The following is a 21,814-nucleotide window of genomic DNA, read 5'->3' on the forward strand; positions in this document are numbered from 1 at the left end:
GAGATCTAAATGTAGTAATTAGGTCTTTGAATTTAAGTCAGGTTGCTCACCATTTATACAGCAAAACTTGGTACTGAGGCTTCCAGCCCGCACTTCCCGTTCCCATTCCCATGAGCGATCCTGGCGGCTGCGCCGTGCGGCGGCCGCCAACGGCAGCGGAGGTGGTGGGGCGGCTCAAGGACGATGGCGACTTCGATGCTCTCCGCCGCGCCATCGTTCGGAAGGTCAAGGACAACGTAAGCTTCCCCCTAAACGTCAATTCCCCACATCCTTTACCCCAAGGGTTGCGATTTCGTCGCTCTTTAGTCCCTAATCCTGAGCAGTGGAACTTTGATGCGCATGCCACTCCTTTTCATTCTCCGGTGGATCGCTCATCGCCGTTACTTAATTCGATGCTGGGCTTGATTGTTTGCAAGAGATTGGAATGGAATGATGATGCGGAGTGTAGGGTTTCGCCGGAATTTCGTCCGTTTGGTCTGCTATAGTCCTTAAGATTATTATATGATGCTATATCGGGAGCACCTTAGATCGAACCCTGGTCGAGGCGTGCATGAATTGATACTTTCATTGGCAGGCTTGTAGCTCTCTAGTGGACAACTGCAGAACTTTGTTGGCATTGAAAATACTGGCTTGAGTTAGACATAAATCTTAAATCATCTGTGTTGTGTCTTGGGTGAACTGCAATATGAGTTCTAGGTTCTGGTGTTTGTTTAGTTATGAAATCCTAAGGTTCTAAAATGGTCTGATTCAATGCTTGTTAGAAAATGTTTCGAAATTATAATCTGCAGGATGGTGGAAGAGAACTTGGAACATAAGAGATTGTCTGTACCCTTTTGTATTTATGTTATTCTATATGCTGCATTTGGGAGGAAGTTTTCAACTTTCAAGAGTTTTCCTGTATCTGACATGTGTAAAGGTTCTCCAAAAGTTTCCCTCTATCCGACACGTGTAGAGATTCACCAAAATTTCTATGATAGAAGGTATACATCTTGATGTAGTTTCCATGGGAAAATGGAAGTGTCAATTGTGAGAAGGGTCCTCACATGCATATTCATGTTCTTTTCCCCCCTAGTTGTGTTTCGATACCTCAGGGATGTGGAGATTTGGCGCGCAAGGATGATAAATGTGCTTTGTGCCACTCCGCTATAGGACCAATGTTTTCCTTTTTGTCGTATTAGGATTGTGTAACCGCTCAGCCTGCCACTTCCAGCACGTGCAATAAGTTTGCGACGCAGCATTTATTTGGATTATAAATGGAGTGGAGAGTTGAATCATCCACCATTAGAATGGATATTCATTGACACGCAAACATGGTTACAATGGATTAGTGCTCGTGATGAGTAAGCGATAAATAATTTCATGAGCTTTTCACAATGAGCTCTGGGCCTTGCCATTCTAGTTTGACCTTGTTGAGCTGCTGCGTCATAGGTGACTAGAGATAAAAGCTCAAATAAGTAACCCAACAATTATTATGATATTATCTGAAACTGCAACACCAGTTGTAGAGCACCAATTGTTTGAGTCATTTGTCAGGGCTATTGTCATTTGGGGAATATTTGGTATTACCTCTGGTGATGTTGCATAATTATTATTATTATCCAGTCATCTGTTGAAAAATGTGAGACTAATCTGTATCCTTTTGTCGTATACAAATGTTTTCAGCATGACATTTGCCTTTGTATAAATAATTTGCATTTCCTGGCCAGCCAGGGTATTGTACTCCTGTACCTTAGAACAAAGTCAGCCAGCCAGGGAGAGTAGGAGACATCTCTCTTGACGTAGTCGAGATTTTTTATTTATTTATCATTATGAGCCATGCTGATTGCCAGTTGCTCAACTTCATTTCACATTGTTCCAGTTGTATGATGAAAATGGCCTCTTCTTCATAGTGACTTTATTTATGTAAGCTGTGGCAAAAGAAGTTTCCTTTGTATAAGAAGCATGTGATGTCTGTCTATCTTTTTTCCTTTTTTGATTAGACATGAAGGGTTTGTTATCTGGGTTATCTAGTCCATTCATCCATGTTTCTCGCACATTTAATTGATTTCCTCTGATCACAGATTAATTACAGTTCTTCAGTTGCATCACTTGTCTCTTGGGCAATTTGAAATTTGTGTTATAGTGTCTATTTCACCATGCTAGGTGGTGTATACTCTGCTTACATGGCCAGCATTCTGCTCAGTAGATGTATATTGCATATAGTGCATAGTAACCTTTCCTTTGTTCATTGGATATGGCATTAGTGGTGGATATGGCATTAGTGGTGTGGTGCATACTTCTATAAGTTTATGGCATGCTATCTTTCTTGCAGGAGGTACTACGCAACAAAATCATCTCCGAGGTAAAGCAGTCAGTGGTTCTACAAGAAGAGGGATCCGAGAGGATGAAACTAAAAGACTTATCTGATGCAATTTTTCAAGATATTGGGTAATTTGATCCACTTCTTTTGTAAAAGCCTTCAAATGTACCACTTCTTAAATTCTCATAATAGATGTTGATTACTAACTCAAGTTGTTGCAAAACTGCTCTTCTTCATTATCAGGAGCAAAATAATGGGTGAAATCTCAGATGAGGTGTGGAAGGTCATCCAGTCAAACGAAACTGATATACAGGGAACTGTGAAAGCTGTCTACAATAGGATACTGAACCCTGAAAAAATCCCTGAGCCTTCTTCTAAGAAGCTGAGGGAAGGCAAAGATGAACAAGTTTTGGCAACAAAAACAGCAACGACAGTTGCAGTCGAGGCAGAAGATGATGATCCAGAGGAACCACCGGGGTTTGGTTTCGGCAATTCTCAGCGTAATAATATTGGAGCAACAAAGCCACCGATGAATTTGGAAAATCGCAATGAAGCGAAGCCAAATGGAGGTGAGCCAGCTGCTGTCAGCAACCCAGGGGATGAGGAGGAGGATCCTGAAGTGCCCCCTGGATTTGGTTAATGCAATTCTTTTTTTTCGAAAATGTGCATTGGCACTTCACAAACTTCAGTGGCAATGCAGCAGTTTCTTTATCAGCAATATACAAGAAGAGAATTTTTTAAATTTTCTGTTGTCAGGAAGAGGAATGCTTTAGCTCATATCTCCGACTTGAGAGGTACCACAGTTGAAACCCCTGTAATGGTCGCTAAATCTATGCAGCCGCAGGATATCTTTTACTGTGATGCCGTGATGGTGGCAAATATGTTTGGGCCTGACAACGAGTTGGTTGTGTGCGTAGTTTCTAACTATCTGTTTCTGTCTTCTTTGCTTGCCTCCTGAGTTGCCTTTTTTTTTAGTGGAGAGTTGCTATAGTTGCTTGCTCCCTGTAAATGTTGCAAGGCGCAAGGCGGGAAGCCCATGTATATGGCGAGGTAGCTTTGAAGCCCATGGGCTATTTTGGGCATCGCCGAAGGAAGAGTATATGTTCTTGTGAATTTCTCGTAACAAAAAAAGATTGGGGCTCTTTTGAACACATGATTCTTAAAAGACAGGAACATGAAAATACAGGAATGAAGCTGCGTATCATTTGTGTCCTACTGGAATTATAGCATAGTGGTCTATAGAATCCATTTTCATCTCCCACCCTATGAATTTAAGATAGACTTTTTTAGAGTATAAGAAGATAGACTTATTTGTGAGCTTGGGAAAGTTGTGGAATATCATATTCTAAGCTAAATAGCCTATAATCCATTACGTAGATTTCAAATCCTCCAAAAATAAAGGGATCCATACGGTCCCTTAATGAACCGTATGGTTCCCTTAAGAAGATTGGACTATGGTGATGTGGTCGGCAAATTCAGCAAGTCTAACACCTACGTTTTGTTCTGATTGCCATTAAGCATTTGAGGCTAGCAAATGCTTGTTAGGTGGTGGTTAATTTTTTGGGTTTTAAGAAAGAAGACCATCCGATGTTAACTCAGTTTGAGCATCACAGAAGGGATCAATCAACCCTTGTCCACGAAACAAGGGATAGTAGCATTCGCCTCTCCATCACCCGGCCACACGAGGCATGGGGCCAGCGGCTCAAAATCTGGATCTGTCAAAAAAAAAAAAAAACTGGAAAACGCTTTCGCCGGAGCTAAGCTCTTCATTAAACCAGGGCAGGCGCTCCAACATGAATCATCGTAGTCGTCGCAGTCGCTGAAGCCAAACTCGAACGCATCATTGATCCTAGAGGAGCCCTACCGCCACCGCCCACCGCCCACGCCGCTGCCTGCTACGACGACGACAAGCAGCGGTGTAAGTCCTACCAGCAACGTACGAGGAGTCGCGGACTCGTCGAGGAGGGAGACACGGCCTGCTATGCGTGACGTGCCTCGCGCCGTAGCCGATTCCCCCATAGACTTTGGCGAGCCGATTGGAAGGTGGCCATTGGCAGGGCGTGAGCTCTCGAGCACAGCTCGGAATCAGGAGACGCTACGCCGGCCGGCACTCTACTGGTAGTAGTAGACGCTAGTACTACGCTCTCTTCTTTTGCTGCATGTGCATCACTACGAACTGACCGTTTCGCCAGTCTCCAGTGCCTGCCTGATAGTATTATTCCTCCTGTTCCCGTCAGCATTGCCTGTACTAGACGTCAGTTGCTGCAGTAGTAACATTCTTCCTATCAAAGTGAGTGAGTGACCGCCACTCTCCCTTGTCCAAGCTTTTTTTTCTATACTACTCTTCTTTTTAGCTTTCTAGCGGAACGTTTAATTTTCTTCCATGCGACAGCAGCTAATGTGTTGCTCGACGTGATTGGAAATATGAACTGAAGCCACCTTTCGTTTTCTTTCACGTCGATCGAGCAATGATGTCGTTTAGTATATAGTACTAGGGCACTAATACTATACAGGACAGAGATACAATATATTAGTATTATATATATATATATATATATATATATATATATATATATATATATATATATATATATATATATATATATATATATATCAAGTATTCAAGTGTATCACAGTTCCTTCCGAATGAGTGAAGATGAACGACATGGGATCATAGAAAAAAATAGCCCGCTATTTTTGCCGCTATAGCCCGAAATAGCTTGAAAAAAGTTATGCCGCTATTTGCATTTATGCACAATTTTGCCGCTAATTACGGTTTATAAAACGCTAAATACCTTGGCCTTAGCTCGCTATTTAAAACATGGCATGGGATTCACCTGTTGACTGTTGTGTCTGTATAACAACAGTGTACATGCACAAGTTTGTAACCGGTTTCATACTATCATTCTGCGGATACAATTGTACATTGTACAGCATCTGGAGATGCAATGTTCTAAGGTTGCTGCCAATTTTCTTTCTTACTGTCAGCCACAGGAACATTATAAACTTTTTGGGTGCTCGTCAAGCTGCAAATTATATCTCGTTGCGTATCCTTCCAAGCAACACGGACACGAATTGCTTGCTGCATGCAAGGAACGAAGGCTCATGACCTGACCTGACCTGACCTGCATCAGGAAGGACGACTGCACCTCTGCGTGATCGATCTGGATCTGAAATGATGGGGCCTTGGAATGAAATATAGCCGGTGCGTGATCGATCGGTCAAGCTCAATCAAATACATCTCTTGGACCAAAGAAATGCCCGATCAGGATATCGATCGATCGTCTCTGAGAAGGGTCGTCAAATAACCATCTCGTCTTGTCGGATCCAAGCATTCAGAATTCCGGATGCCGGAGCTGCATGCGTACATAGTAAGAATGTGTATGTTTTGTCGATTGGCACCCGGTTTTGCGTTTGCACGTATACACGATAGACTGGGCAATCTACTGTGTTCTCTCTTGCTGTCTTGCACCTCCACCAGGAAATGGAGCTCTGAATTCTAATCCATGAGGGTGTTGGAGTACTTGTCTGGTTCCTTTGTTTTAACTTGTAAGCGGCGCCACTTAGACTTCTTTATGCGTGCTTCAGAGTGACGGCACTGAATTCACTATTGCTGACTGATCGTCAATGCCTTCAGCGTCAGGATTACATGTTTACAGGCATTTTAAACATCACAGCTCCAAGGCGATGTGATGATGTCATCTGCAGCTTAGCTAGCTGCAGGAAATGTGGCATCGTGCAAGCATGTGTGAGCACGTACTACACACGCGTACAACATGTAGGCCCCTCGGAGAATGAATGAATGAATAAACATGAATTTAGTACGCCACTGGTACGCTGATTATTCTTCAGCTCGCGGCGGCTATATACATGGACTCATGCTGTCCCTATTGGAATTATTTGATCCGGAATCTGGAAACAGCGCGCGTGGCAACTTTTCCTTTTGAATGAACGCAACCAACAGTTTGATGGATGTAAAAATAGTGCGTGCAGTACAAGGTACAAGCGGTTCTATTCTCCATCCACTGCCCCCTGATGCAGCATGCAGTTCACTTTTCTGAACAATTAAAATGCCCTCTCTTCTCAAAATGCTCATGTGAATAGACTTCAGAGTCATATATACTAGACTATAGGAGAACCTAAGCAGTTCTACGTCCTAATTTCAAGGCAATCCCTGTGTCTTTGTGTGTCCCAATGCCATGTGTGTCCCACGGAGACTTGGGGCCCCAATGGACGACCCATCCTCCGGTCAAAGTTCCTGGAGAAAGCAAAGCAAAGCAAGCAATGTCGACATCGCCATTAGTTTATCCTCACGAAACAAGCACGACACATGACCTGACAAAAAGTTGCCCGGGTTGCTTAGCACAAAGCCGCGGCGCGATTGGTGCATTTGTTTGGGCGTTTGGGAAGATCTGAAGCCATGGAATGTCTGGTGTCCTTGTCGCCTCCAGCCTCCATCCTCCAGGGCAACAATCCACCAGCAAACCTCACATCACCAGCTAAAAAAGTGCCCCCGGCCACTCCTTGCCTGGCACTCAAGCAAGTGCACTGCCGATTAGTTTAATAATTTATAGCAGACAAATGGCGCCGCTGGCTGCAGGTAACAGGCAGAAAGCGAAGCAAGCCAGCAGAGATATAAAATATATAATATAATAATACCACTATACTGTATAATCCAGTGCCACTCGGACATGACACGTCGGATGGTACGTCTGGTGGCTCCCATGGAATTCCGGTTGCCTGCCTGCGTCTGCATCTGCGTCTGCGTCTGCGTGCGTGCATGATTGAGGCACGCACATGGAAGCATCAGCTCGCAGGCTTCCAGTTCCTCACACTCTCACGGTCTCACCGTAAGAAAATTTGTAAAGTCACCGGGAGAGAGCAAGAGTCTGCTACAGGCTAAAGCCATGCCAATGTTCAGACTTCAAAGGCAAGCTGTATCTCTCATTTTCAGGCACGTATGCCCTGTACCCTGCACTGCAGCGTCACTCGTTTGTGCTCCCCATTTTTATTGTTCATGCCATGCCATTGCCATGCCGATATACCGTGCGATGCTCCGATCTTGGAGGCTACCACACGGCCGCTTTCGGGGGCCGGTGTGGCCGCTGCCCCCTCGTTTTGGAATTTCTTGGCGTTTGCAGATACAAGAGTTGCAGTGCGGGCTTTGCTGATACGAGAGATGCGTGCGGGCACGTGTGTGCGTGTGGGCTTTGTGCCGAACTGCCAATCACTGACAGCGGGATGGGATAAGGGCGAGGTTAAAGCGAGCATTATTCTTGGTTGGAATGTGGGAGATCACTAGTTAATTGAGATATACTACTAGTACATACAGGTACTAGTATATGTTCAGAGAAGATGCAGTGAATTCAGAACCTGCACTGAAACGATGCATTTGGCCGGGGAGTGCATGCATTGCTTGCACATGCCCGCCGGAGGTCTGGCTGAGGTAGCTGGAGTGTGTAGCCACCGAAAGTTGCACTAGGCCAGGGCCGCCAGACGGTTCCAATCAGCAAGCTTCCACGGCAAATCTACCGGCTATATATGGCGCGTTTTGCTGACGGGCGCACCTCACATTTGATACTCTTTGGTCTCTGTATTACTGTATAGAGGAAATAAAGGGGGGGCAAAAGGGCTATCAAGATGCCAAATCGTAGGATGAAGCTGAAGGTGAAACCTTTGGTTCAGTGCGTTGTACAGTGCCCGTCGGTGCTCTGCACTCCACTGTTTGACAACACAGAAGATACGTACGAAACCCTAACCTGATACTCCTAGCCACTCACTCACTAATGACTAGCATATATATATATAGGCATCATCATGCAACGCACCAAACATTTTGAAAGGAGCGCGTAGTACTCTCGGTACTCCGAACAGCAATCCAGCATGAAAGGAAACCGACAGCGGCATGCAGTAGTGTGGGTACGAGAGCCGGAAGCGGATGGGTTTGGCCGTTCCCCTGGACACGTCACGTTCTGGGGCTCCATCAGGAATTCAGAGTAGCCGGGCCGGGGCTCCCAGACAAACGTGCTTTGCCGCTGCCCGCCTGGGAATGGGACGGATGAGCAGGGCCGGACACGAGACGAGTGTGGCCGGCCGCTCTTGTAGCTTGTAGCTGTAGGCATCATCGATGGATCGATCGCACTCCGGGCCTTGCGCTCGGCGCGGACCACGCCGCTGCCCCGCCGCGCAGATCTGCGCGCGTCGCGCACGAGACGAAATGCAGCAGGCTAGCTAGCGGAGCCAGCGGTAGCCCGTGGCTTGGTGCTTCCGCCGACGACGGCCGCGAGTCAGCAGCGGAGTGAGTACGACTACGACACGTCCCGTGTCCGGGCGCGCGGGGGCGGGCAGTGCCGTCGTGGCGACGCCAAATCGCCAAGAGACACAGACGACGCATGTGAATAATGTGCATGCTGGCAGCACCAGTCAGTCTATATATGAACCACTCATATATACTGATCGGCAATGGGTGAGGATTTCGGTGGGGTCGATCTCTCAGCAGTCAGCAAGCGCAAGTGTGTTCGTACCCCTTGTGAGTCTGTGACCATCTGTAGCGGCCAAAAAAGAGTGAGAGCGCGAGACGTCCAACACACACAGTGTTCCACCTCCGACGACCCCGTGGTCCGCCCCAGGGGACGGGCGCCAAGCACAAGACTCTTCCAGCGCCACGGCCATGGTTTCGCGGCCCTGATCGATCGATGCCCGCGCTAGCTGCACGAACAGCGCGTCCGCTTCATCCAGCGCCACGGCCATGGTTTCGCGGCCGGCGATGACGGGGAGAATGGCAGCAAACATCGGGCGGCGCGCACGCTGCGTGCGCACGTACCACGGTCCAGCGCTCTCGCTCCGTGTGTCTCTGTGCAATCGGCACAGGCGCCCGACTGCGCTCGGCGCGTGTGGCGCTGGTGCCTGGTGGCGAGTGGCGAGTGTGGGCAGCAGGCCGGGCGCGGTGCGTGCATGCATGGAGACATGTGTACTTGTGTCATCTGACGTACTAGTACGATCGATGTAACAGTGTTATGCATCGTGCGCGAGACCGGCCGGCCGGCCGATGGACACGTACGGTACGGACGGGCACTAGTGGGCTTGAGCGCCATCTGACGTACTAGTACGATCGATGGCTTGCTGCCCCGCAATGGCCAGCAGCACCAACGCCATCATCGATGTTAGTGGAGCTTGTACTTGTACAGCATGACATCGATCCTAGTGGAATGGTCATTCATGGAGCGCCTGTCAGACGACGATGTATGGCGATGCGATATTGTAGTTATAGTACACATGCTGTTGTTACTTGCTCTTTTTTAGACACGATTTTTTTTTCCAGAGAAAATGAATGAAGAATCTCAAAACCCCAGTTGTTGCTATGAGAGATCCAATGTAATTAAGACTTTGAACAAAATTACATAACTTGCATGGATTTCAAAATTCATTCCGTTTCCTCATGATTTGTCATCTTTTACTATTAAGGTGTTAATTCTTATTAGACGTGTGCTATAGAAAAAGGCATATCATAAAATTATTATAAAAATCATAAACACCAATTCAATGATTTGTTACAATCTAATAATCATTGGTAAATTTCATCATAGAAGATAACATAAAATGCCCCCTAAATTTGCATGTAAATTGCCCAGAGCAGTTACCTAATAAAATGTACCCCAAACCTACATCTAAATTTACCACTATGTCATTATAAAAGATAACCTAAAGTACACTTATAAATTTGTATCTAAATTCTCCAATTCTGCCATTATGAAAGATAATCAATAAACCCATGTGTTTCTATCTCTCATATTTACTTCCAAATTAGAACTATCAACGATTATAAAAAAATAACCACAAGGTACGCTTGCATTGTTTCTAAATACCTACGACAATCACTATTAATGTATGAAAAAAAAAGTTCAAAGTAAATATACATAGTGTATGCCGCCAGCTACACATGTGTGCATGCTTGAGTGATGAATATATGTTTTGATAATTATATTTTGGAATATAAAATCCAACACTTAGAGCAGTGAAAAAAGATGCTGCCATTCTAGCAACTAAGAATGTAATCTAAGACTTAAAAAAAAGCCTTATTGGAATAAAAAGAAATCAGAGTTTTGAATAAGAGGTACACTAACTTTAGAGCTTTAACTTCAAATATAGATGCAAACGTGGTATAATCTAATCTAATAAGACCAAAAATTGAAATCTAAAATCTTGATTCATGATTTTACTTCACATAAGCTATAACAAAAGTTGATTCAGTTTTAAGTTACGGATATGCAATGAAAGAGAGAAACTACAAATATATGAATAAAGAGAGCACGTAAAGATAAGCAGTTTCTATTAGGTGTAGGTGCTAAATATATCTTTAAACGTCCAATATTTGTGACGCATAAGACTTGTTTTAATATATAGGAGAACGGGTTATTCTGCAAGCGCATTGATGTGCAAACACGACCGTTTCTCTGGTGATGATGATTTTCTCGAAGAAGAGAAATCGATTGTTCTATCGTAAACTGAGGAGGACATGGACAACAAGCTATTGCAACCAGACTTTGAGAGTCGATCGTTTCCTATGCCAGCCCATAATCATGTCATGGAGCGGTTGTCGACTTGTCGTTACGGAGGTGTCAACGGGAGACGACGCTCCAAATTGCACAGGCAAAAGCGCACCAGCTTGTACGAAACAGAGCAAGGGGATCAGGAATTCAGGATTACCGCGCACGCGCCATCATTAATTGTTTCTCACGGCCTGAAACCATGCTGGACTGCTGGAGCGTTCTGGAAACACATGCAAACTAGAGGTGTTCTGGAAACAAAATGGTTATTCTGCAAACACATGCCGTTGGGAAGGAGAAACAAGAGGTGTTCTGGAGCAGATTGTTCATTTCCACTTTCCATTCTTCTCTTGGCAGAATAACCATTTTGGTCCCTCAATTCGAGACTTAATTTTATCCCTAAACTTTTGAAACAACCATTTAGGTCTTGAAACTGTAGTTTTAGGCTCAGTTTCATCCTACAACAAAGAAGATGATTGTATTTTGGCACTCAAAACTTAGTATTTTGGGCTCAGTTTCATCTATAAACTATCAAACTGGATCTAACTTTTATTTTCAACTCAATTTTATCTATTCAAAAAGAAAATTTTATATTTTACTCACAGTTTCATCCATGAATTATTAAAGTTATAGATCTGCTATTGTTTCAATATATCCATGTACTCTTAGAGAAATAAATAGTGTTCGGTGCAACTGCAACCATTATAAGGTAACTACAACTTGAAATTATTAATGGCGAAAGAGTTTTTAGATGAATATTATTTTTCTATCTCCAATCGCGGGTGGTGTTGGAGCTAACTAAGTGCAATAGTGCAATGTTGCGCGTAGAACAAAGACAAAGTTGAGTTGAAAATAAAATTGTAAAGAGAAAAATACACTTTGATAGTTCTATAAATAAATATGAACCTAAAATACAAAGTTTAAAAATATACTTTTAAAATTCTCGAGCCTGGCCTTATTTAGGCCTTGTTTAGTTCGCCCCAAAAATCAAAAAGTTTTTTTAAGATTCTCCGTCACATCGAATCTTGCGGCATATGCATAAATCATTAAATATAGACAAAAATAAAAACTAATTACACAGTTTGCCTGTAAATCGCGAGACAAATATTTTGACCCTAGTTAGTCTATAATTGGATAATAATTGGACAAATAAACGAAAGTGCTACAGTAGCGAAATCCAAAAAGTTTTCACATTTAAACAAGGCCTTAGTTAGCAAAATTTTTAGACTTCGAGTATTGTAGTTCATTTGTATTTTACAAATATTGTCTAATCATGGATTAACTAAGCTCAAAAGATACGTCATATAAATTACAGATAAACTGTATAATTAATTTTTATTTTTATCTATATCTAATACTTTATGTATGCGTCGTAAAGTTTGATGTAACGAAGAATCTAAAATTTTTGATAACTTTTTTTAAAAAACATAAACAAGGCCTTGAGGGACTACCTTCTTTCTTCCCGATTCCCTTGGTCTGCCCTGCCGTGAGATAAACTGGCAGTCACTGTACGGATAGTGTAGGACACGATTTGACCACGCATGGCTCCGGCTCGCTGCCTTGTTCTGTCACGCAACAAAAACGGTAGCATTAAAGACGAAAAAAACTAATTACATAGGTTGATTGTAAATCATGAGATAAATTTTTCTAATTAGTCTATGACAATTGATGAATAAATTTGGCTTAATAAATTTATCTCACAGTTTCTAGAGATAAATTTTTCTAATTATTTTTTTATTAATCTATGTTTAATACTTTAAATATGTGCTGGATATTCGATGTGACATTCAAACTCTTTTCTTGAACTAAACAAGGTAGAAGATTCATGGACCGAGCCTTGTTTAGTTCCTTTAGGAAAACTTTTTCGGTTATTGTAGCATTTTTGTTTGTATATGTGATAATTATTGTTCAATTATGGATTAACTAAACTCAAAAGATTCGCCTAGTAAATTACAAGTAATTTATATAATTAATTATTTTTATTTATATTTAATGTTATATGTATATGTTGTAAAAGTTTTTGCCTTTTAGAGAAAAACAAGTCTACGATGTACTACACGGGGTCCCAGTCTTACGTGTACGTGACGATACGTATATAGACGATGAGGATGGCGCCTGTTGGCTCGTTGCCCATGTAGGACAAGATACAGTGCCTGTAAAGAATCCACATGGTAACCTAGGCGCAGCCTCATTGGCTTTCTAGGACTTGTAAAGCAAAGGCAGGCAGGGAAATTACGAGACGATGGCACGGCACGGCACGGCACGCCCACGCCTCGCGCGCACAGAGCCAGCAGCGCGTCACGTCAATCTAGCATTGCAAGACGATACGTACGTACAGGTCGCCCCGTCGTCCGGTCCGAGTTGTTTGTCCAAGCACGAATCACCCGTGTGGACCCATCCGTCCGTCCTTCTCCTCGTTTCTCTACCACGTCACAGGACGCCACGGCATGCATGCATGCATCCGATCCATCGCTTGTCTCCACCGATCGACCACGGTCCAACGACGACGCCGATGCCTTTGCTCGCTGCATATTGCAGTGTGCATCTCCTCGATCCCGTGCCACGCGAGACGCGACCGCTCGTGCATGCAGGGCCAGACAGCCAGGCCTATATCCCGCTGCGCCTACGCGATCCGTGTCACATCCTGCTTCGCGATCGCGGCCGGCGCGGCGCGGCGCGCCCATGCATGTATACGCGCGTCCAGCTAGCTCCAATGCTGCTTTCGCACGCCGCTCGCCGCGCTCTCTGCCCCGATCGATCGATCAACGCCAAGACGGGTGGTTCCCAACATCCCACAGCGGGAGTGGCGGGACCGGCAGGCCGGAGCCGTGCCGTGACAAAAGGAAAAGTTCGCCGTGTCTTGGCCAAACAGAGAAGTAGACTTGATGTGGCTCTCCGCCTAGGTCACGGAAGTGGCCGTCATTAGCATCGTCAGCGTCATGCCCTTCTTCCACGGACGCTCATCAGTTCGTCAGTAGTAGGTGCGCCATGCCATGGACCATGCATGGTGGTGGCCTCAGCTCTAGGTCTGTCACCGCTCGTCGATCTACTAGTGCTGCTGTAGTGGGTGTATCCGTTTCTGTGCAGTGTGCATGGTGCAGCCGATGGACGTACGGTTCAATAATTGAGCGCAGGGCGCACAGGCGCGTATGTAAGGTACGTATATATGTGCATATACGTACATACATACGGAGTACAGGATTTATTGTATGATTTCCGTTGTTTGAGTCATTGAGCCTGTTGACTTCAACTTGTCTACTCAGCAATGTTTTTTAGTCAAGCGAACAAACTAGAGATTTCTTTTTAGGGCCTTTCATGTGACAACTAATAATTACAGTTGCTGTTGATGCAAAAACTAGTCTGCAAACACAAAGGGCTAATACCCGATCCAAACGTTAAGGCGTGCCAGCCGATTTGACCTTACTATCGGCAAAGGTAATAACTCGAATACTTTAGTCCTGACAACAGCGATACGCCCGGATGTCACGGCTAAGAGGTACTCACGCGGAACTTGAGGATACGCCGAGCTTGAGTCGACGAATTCCTAAGAACTCGTAACAAAAAGAAAACGTATGACGAAGTCGTCGAAAAGTAAATGCTGGAATATGAGTAAAAAACGTATGTTTGATTGATTGATAGATATTCTGATTACAAGGTCTTAGGGCTTATATTTATACCCTGCTCAAAGAGCTACGACCAGACACGATTAGAATTCGAATTCCAAATCACACGGAACCCGTATACAAAACGATACAAATAACATAAGAAAATAATAAAACCATCCTTCGTGACAAACCGAAACTCCTCCACATGACAACTGGCAGCTTCCGGACTCCTCCTTCGCGTCATCGGCAATCCCCTTGCCATAGTCATCGGCAGACCCTTTTACTTGGTCATCAGCACCATATTACTGTCTGAGGACTTAGTCACATTCAACCTTTCCCTCATCGGCAACCATCCTTACCAGCAACCCGCATCGTACTGCCACCCTGTCCTGCCATCCTGGACACGTGCCCAAAAATGGTGTCAACACATGCCCCCCAGTTTCGGAGTATAAAACTATTAATGCTCCGAAATTCTCTGCAGTAATGATGTCTTCTTCGCAATTAATGCTCCTAATCTGGTAACCGACAACCTCAATCTGGGCAACTCTGATCCTAATCCTCCGCAGATCCCTCGAAATCCACAACTTCCCAAACGGGCATCTCTCTTAGTCGTACATCGGCAACAATACCGTTACAAAGATCTGCCGATGCTCTGCCCAGGATATTCGTAAAAACGGTTACTTCCCCTCTATCCGCCCATCGGCAGGACGACCGTTATAGAATATCACCGATGGACCGACCAGGAGATCGCGCACAGTAAAATATCTTTAGATAATGACCGCTTCCTGTCAAATCACCTGCACAATCTCTGGATTATCGTGCGAACAGTTACCATATCCACTTGAGTACCCTCGGGTTTCTCGGATGCGGCAAAGAAATAAGTCAGATTTGCCCTTGTCCATCTTGCCCTATAAATAGTTCCTTCTTGGGTACTCCTCCCCCATTACATCATTCTGCCATCCAACTTCACTTTTCCAGCGGCGGCGCCATTCTCAATCCTCAAGATCTCCGACAAGCATTCTTCTTCATCAACTCCGGCGTCTTCCAGCGTCCCCTTCACGACAAGATGGCCGTTGGCTTCGTCGTCCCTGAGGTCAGACTTCCATCTCATCTGCTGTACCTTTTTCCTGCATTCCTGTTCATCTGCGATTTACCTTACCGAATATTTTCCTTCTCCTTTTTCTTTGTATCTTTATTCCCCAAAACACCAGGAGTTATCCAACAAAATTGTCATTCCTACCGATCAACCACATCTTCAATGCCTCGGCCCTCTAGGGGATCCAGATCCAACCGACCTTATCAACGCAGAAACCAATAGGATTCCCTTTAGAGCTGAAAACTTTGCTCTAGATCTATGGAAGGACACCTTTCGCTCTTGGCCTAGCCCTACTGTAGGGTGGAAAGACTGGTTCTTGAGGGTCAGCAACTCTTATGAAGTTCAATGGGGTGAGAGGAAATTAGCTCAATGCATTAGGCTGTCCATTGCCGATATGCACAGGAACGAGTCATTGCTGATAGCCGCATCTTACTTTTGGTCAGACACTCTCAACGCTTTTGTTTTTGGCCACGGCCCTGCTTCTCCTACCCTTGCCGATGTAGCCATGCTTACTGGGTTAGACATATCTTCTGCCGATAGCACCCACTTTTTTGATACCGCCCCTAGTGCCAAAGTGGAGACTCGCGCTATCGGCGGCTGGTCAGGGTACATCCAGAAGTACCGCGGGAGAGGGCCTGTCACCATAAAGGAACAAACCACTTTTCTGAACATGTGGCTAGACAAGTTTGTATTCTGTGGTCGATCGGCAGGACCGACTTCTGTCTATCTATCGGCAGCAGAAAGACTGGCTAGCGGTGGTCAATTTCCTCTCGGCCGTTATTTGCTTGGCGCTGTTTATCACCTTCTTCATCAGGTAGTCCAGAAACTCCTGCTCGGCCAACCTATCGGCAACTTGGGAGGTCCTTGGTGGTTTATTAATATGTGGCTCAATCTGCACCTGCACAAGCGCCTCGATCTCAACTTGTTCTCTCAGCACTTCCCAAGAGATATAGCCGAGAACCATGTGTTGGGTGAAGAGGAATCGGCAACACGTGCCCCCCTGAACTTTGGCGAAGCTGTTATAGTTTTACCCGGTTCAGGGAACATTCCGGATCAGATCGGCCGATTCTTCGAAACGCTGTATGAGGGTCTGGCCAGAGATGAACGACCATGGCTGGCTTATGACGACCCAGATAGCATGCTCCCTCTGACCTTCAATCCGTTCGACGAAGCTCTTGATAGGGACAATGAGGTGATGATGGCAATCGTGACTCCCAGAGCCATACCAGTGAACTTCTTCGGCAGCACGAAAACCTCTCCCCAAACCTATGAATTTTATAATCCATCGGCATTAGCTCGCCAGCTAGCTTTCGGCCAATTGCCGATCGCACTTCCTTATGCCGATGTAATAAAGCCCAGAGAACCCATCGCTAACCTCCTCGAGTGGACTCGAGTAGCCCAGCTACCACCAAATGCCGATACAGATGTAGATCTGTCAGAATGGGTTCCAGCTGCCTTTATCACTCAAGCATACAAGCTATGGTGGGCAGAATGGAAGGAGAATCTACTCTGCAGATCGGCCCTCTCATACCGCGGCATGATCGACCCCGAATACGAAGTCCCTGACGACACTGTAAGTATTTTAAACCAATGTCTCATTTTCCAATACTATTCCCATCGGTAACTTACCCCTGTATTCTTTTTGCAGATTGACAACACCCCCCCATCGGTTAGCAGGAGTGGCAAGCCGATCGACTTATTCCCATCAGGCCCGATCTCCTCAATCGGCCACAATGCTCCCACTCTGGCTTCCATCGTGCACCGGGGTGCGCGTCTCAAGAAAGTTACCACCAGGAAAACTCAGACATCACCAACGGTAACTGCTTCCACTCTGGCGCAAGCTTTCAAGGCAATCTGTTAAAACCCTTTTTTATTTATGCTGACTATCTTTATATCGGTTATCTGTGCTCATAAACTCTTTATCGTTGTTGCAGCAAACTGGTGCATCGGCAAAAGCCAAACGCCAAGGTTGCCTTGAAAGGCGTCCAAGGTGCTAAGACTGGAACAAAGCGTCAGAAAGTGGCAACTCCTCCTCCTCCTCCGGTGTCTCCAATCCCGGTGGAATCTTCCCCTTCTCCTCCAGAAGTCCAGGCACAGCAAGCACCATCTCCTCAATCAATACAGGAAGCACCACAGATGGAAGAACCTCAGCAAGAAGAACCTCAAACGACAGGTACGTCAGCTGACGTAGGTGAACAAACAACTGGCCCGGCAGGTCCAGTTATATCATCGGCGGTTTCCTCAATTCAAACAACTGTTGTTCCTCTTCCGGGTAACATATCCCAACAATACTCCTACCGATAAACTTATTTTCATTTATTCTTATAATCCTTCCTGTCTTCTTTCAGGCGATATCGTTCTATCGGCAACATTTGCCGATCAACCTGCAGCTCCATCGGCCTCTCTGAGTCAACGGCAGGAAATCGCCTTGAAGCAAGTAAGTCATCCACTTTTCCATCGGTATCATCTGCCGAAGTTTTGACCATAAAATTGACCTATTTCATTTTCATTTTCAGGAACAAGATTCTCCCGACAGCTTGTTCTCCTTCGCTATTGATATCTTCGAAGAAGAGGGCGGGGAAGCAAGCTCCTCTCGGGCAGTTGGAATTGTATCGGCAGAAACCAGAGCTAGGCTGGAGGAGCTATCGGCCATACTTCATCAAGACACAACTCAACTGGTCGACGATTCTGACCCAGCCAAGGCCCTGTTCAAGACTCTTAGAGGCCAAATTCCTGCCGATGCCGAAGAAGCACTCTTCCACGCTGCACATCTAGAAAGCCGCCAGCTACAGTACCAGAGAGCTACTCGACGCCTTGCCGACAGAGCTGCTCAAATCCAGCTCTCTGAGGAGATGATGAAAGAAAAACTCTTAGCCGATGAGAAACATAAGAACATCGGCATCTTAAAGTCCTCAGGTGATGCACTGAAGCAGAAAATGTCTGATCTATCGGCAAAAAGAGAAGCTCTGCTGGCTGAACTCAAGCAAGTAGAAGACGCCCTGTCCCAAGCCCAGCAAGAAGATAGTCAACTGCTGGAGACCATCAAGCATCTTGAACAGGAACGAAACGTCCATGGTCGTAAAGCGCTGCAACTGAAGAGGAAGCTGAAGCCGATTGAAGGTTCTGCCGATGACGATATCAAAGAGATAGAGGCAGCCAACCAGATTCGGCTGCGCGCCATATCCGCAATCCAAGCGCTGCTGAACATCTGAAGCTTTCATCGGCGACACACCTTTGTTTCCCCGCTTTTAGCTTTTAGTCTAGCCGATAAGACTGTTATCGGCATCTTTTGAAACATTAAGTCTGCCCTTGAACATTTAAATTCAGCCGATAGGAGTGTTATCGGCACTTAACCTTTTATGCATCGATCCATATGCTGGGGTAGTACTTCTTCAAATATTTACCATTTAACGCTCTGGGAAATTCAACTCCTTCGAGAGTTTCTAGAATATAGGCATTACCAGGAGCTGAGCGTTTTATCCGATAAGGACCTTCCCAATTAGGAGACCACTTCCCAAACTTTGAACTTTTAGTCCCGACTGGCAAAATCAACTTCCATACCAAATCCCCATCGGCAAACTCCTTGGCCTTCACTTTTTTATCATACCATCTGGCAACTCTCTTCTTATTTTCTTCTATACTCATTAAAGCCTTTAACCGATGCCCTGCTAAATCATCTAACTCATCGGTCATTAAAGTGGCATAATCATCGGCAGCCAATTGATCTTGAAAAGATAATCGCCTAGATCCAGCCTTAATCTCCCAAGGCAAAACTGCATCATGTCCATACACCAATTGATAAGGTGACACCTTGGTTGATCCATGACAAGCCATCCGATAAGACCACAGTGCTTCATTCAACAATGTATGCCACCGCCTAGGATTTTCTTCAATCTTTCGTTTAATAAGCTTGATAATTCCCTTGTTAGACGCTTCGGCCTGCCCATTGGCTTGAGCATAGTAAGGAGAAGAATTCAACACTTTAATTCCCATACCGATTGCGAATTCATCGAACTCCCCCGACGTGAACATGGTGCCCTGATCGGTAGTAATCGTTTGGGGAATCCCAAATCGGTAAATAATATGCTCCTTCACAAAATCAATCATATTGGCCGATGTGACTTTCTTCAAAGGAATAGCTTCGACCCACTTGGTGAAATAGTCAGTGGCAACTAGAATGAATTTATGCCCTTTGCTAGATGGTGGATAAATCTGGCCGATCAGATCGATGGCCCACCCCCGGAACGGCCAAGGTTTTATTATAGGATTCATAGCCGATGCGGGTGCTCTCTGGATATTACCGAACTTTTGACAACCTTGACATCCCTTGAAATATTTAAAACAATCTTCAAGTATGGTTGGCCAAAAATATCCATTCCTTCGAATCATCCACTTCATCTTAAAAGCTGACTGATGCGCTCCACACACTCCTTCATGGATTTCTCCCATCAAACTTCTGGCTTCATCATCACCCAAGCATCGGAGAAGAATTCCGTCGATAGTTCGATAATACAATTCATTTTCAAGGATCACATACTTGGTTGCTTGAAATCGAACCCGTCTTTCAACTTTTTTGGATGGATCTTTTAGATAATCAATAATTTCTCCCCTCCAATCACCGGCACTGACTACCGATGTCGCATTAATCATTGGCTGATATCCCGAGGCATGCTGGGCTAACCGATTAGCGTCTTCATTATGCAATCGGGGAATATGCTCCAATCGGAAGTTCTTGAATTCCTTTAACAGTTGTATACTTCTCTCGAAATAGGTTATGAGAACTTCACTCCGGCATTCATAGCTTCCGGCCAATTGATTTATAACCAACATGGAATCTCCGAATACTTCAACAGCATCAGCACGAACTTCTCTTAACAACTCCAATCCCCTGATCAGAGCTTGATACTCAGCCTGATTATTTGTTGATGTAGCAACAATCGGCAAGGAAAATTCATACTTCCTCCCCTTAGGAGAAACTAATACAATGCCGATTCCTGCTCCCCGGTCACAGGTAGATCCATCAAAGAAGAGCGTCCAGGGTGCAATTTCCAAGGTTTCCACTAGACCGCAATGCTGAGTCACAAAATCGGCCATAACCTGCCCTTTGACTGCCTTAGCCGACTCGTAACGCAAATCGAACTCCGACAGCGCCAAAATCCATTTACCGATCCTACCACTCATAATCGGCATAGATAGCATGTATCGGACCACGTCATCTTTGCAAACAACAGCACATTCGGCCGACAACAGGTAATGTCTTAGCTTGATACATGAAAAATATAAGCATAAGCACAGCTTCTCAATGGCCGAATACCTCGTTTCAGCATCAATTAACCTCCTACTCAAATAATAAATTACCCTCTCTTTCCCTTCAAATTCTTGAACCAAAGCTGAACCGATAACCGATCCATCGGTAGATAAATATAATTTGAAGGGTTTCCCTTGTTGAGGTGGAACTAAAACTGGAGGGTTTACTAGATACCTTTTGATTTCATCTAGAGCCAACTGCTGTTCTTTTCCCCAAACAAACTCCTGATCGGCTTTCAATTTAAGAAGAGGACTGAAAGCACGAATTCTCCCAGATAAATTTGATATAAATCTTCTGATAAAATTCACTTTGCCGATCAAAGATTGGAGCTCGGTTTTATTGGTAGGGGCCACTATTTTATTGATAGCATCGATAGATCTTCGACTAATTTCAATACCCCTCTGATGTACTATGAAACCAAGAAACTGCCCTGCCGATACACCAAATGCACACTTGTTGGGATTCATCTTCAATCCATGCTTCCTTGTGCACTCCAACACTCTTCGTAAATCGGCAAGATGCTTTGAGAAATCTCCAGACTTGACCACCACATCATCAATATAAATTTCTACGATCTTGCCGATGAACTCATGAAATATAAAATTCATAGCCCTTTGATAAGTAGCACCGGCATTCCTTAACCCAAAAGTCATGACTATCCATTCAAATAGTCCAACATGACCAGGACACCTGAATGCGGTTTTTGGAATATCCTCTTCTGCCATGAATATTTGATTGTAACCCGCATTACCATCCATGAAGCTGATGACCCGATGGCCAGCCGCAGCATCAACCAGTAGATCGGCGACAGGCATTGGATATCCATCCATCGGCGTAGCTTTATTGAGATTCCTGAAATCAATGCACACCCGAAGCTTCCCGTTCTTCTTGTAAACCGGGACGACATTGGAAATCCATTCAGCATACCGACACTGCCGAATAAACTTAGCTTCAATAAGT

The 21,814-nt window shown here is 44.9% G+C and overlaps 1 protein-coding gene across 1 annotated transcript; it reads left to right on the forward strand.

The window, feature by feature from the left end:
• On the forward strand, positions 38-3,240 carry LOC8056848. The gene is made up of 3 exons (XM_002465559.2): positions 38-236; positions 2,312-2,427; positions 2,543-3,240. Exons 1-3 carry the CDS (start codon positions 111-113, stop codon positions 2,937-2,939), a joined length of 639 nt encoding a protein of 212 aa, XP_002465604.1. The 5' UTR covers positions 38-110; the 3' UTR covers positions 2,940-3,240.

The sequence above is a fragment of the Sorghum bicolor genome, chromosome 1, assembly GCF_000003195.3.
Source record: "Sorghum bicolor cultivar BTx623 chromosome 1, Sorghum_bicolor_NCBIv3, whole genome shotgun sequence".
Lineage (NCBI taxonomy): Eukaryota > Viridiplantae > Streptophyta > Magnoliopsida > Poales > Poaceae > Sorghum > Sorghum bicolor.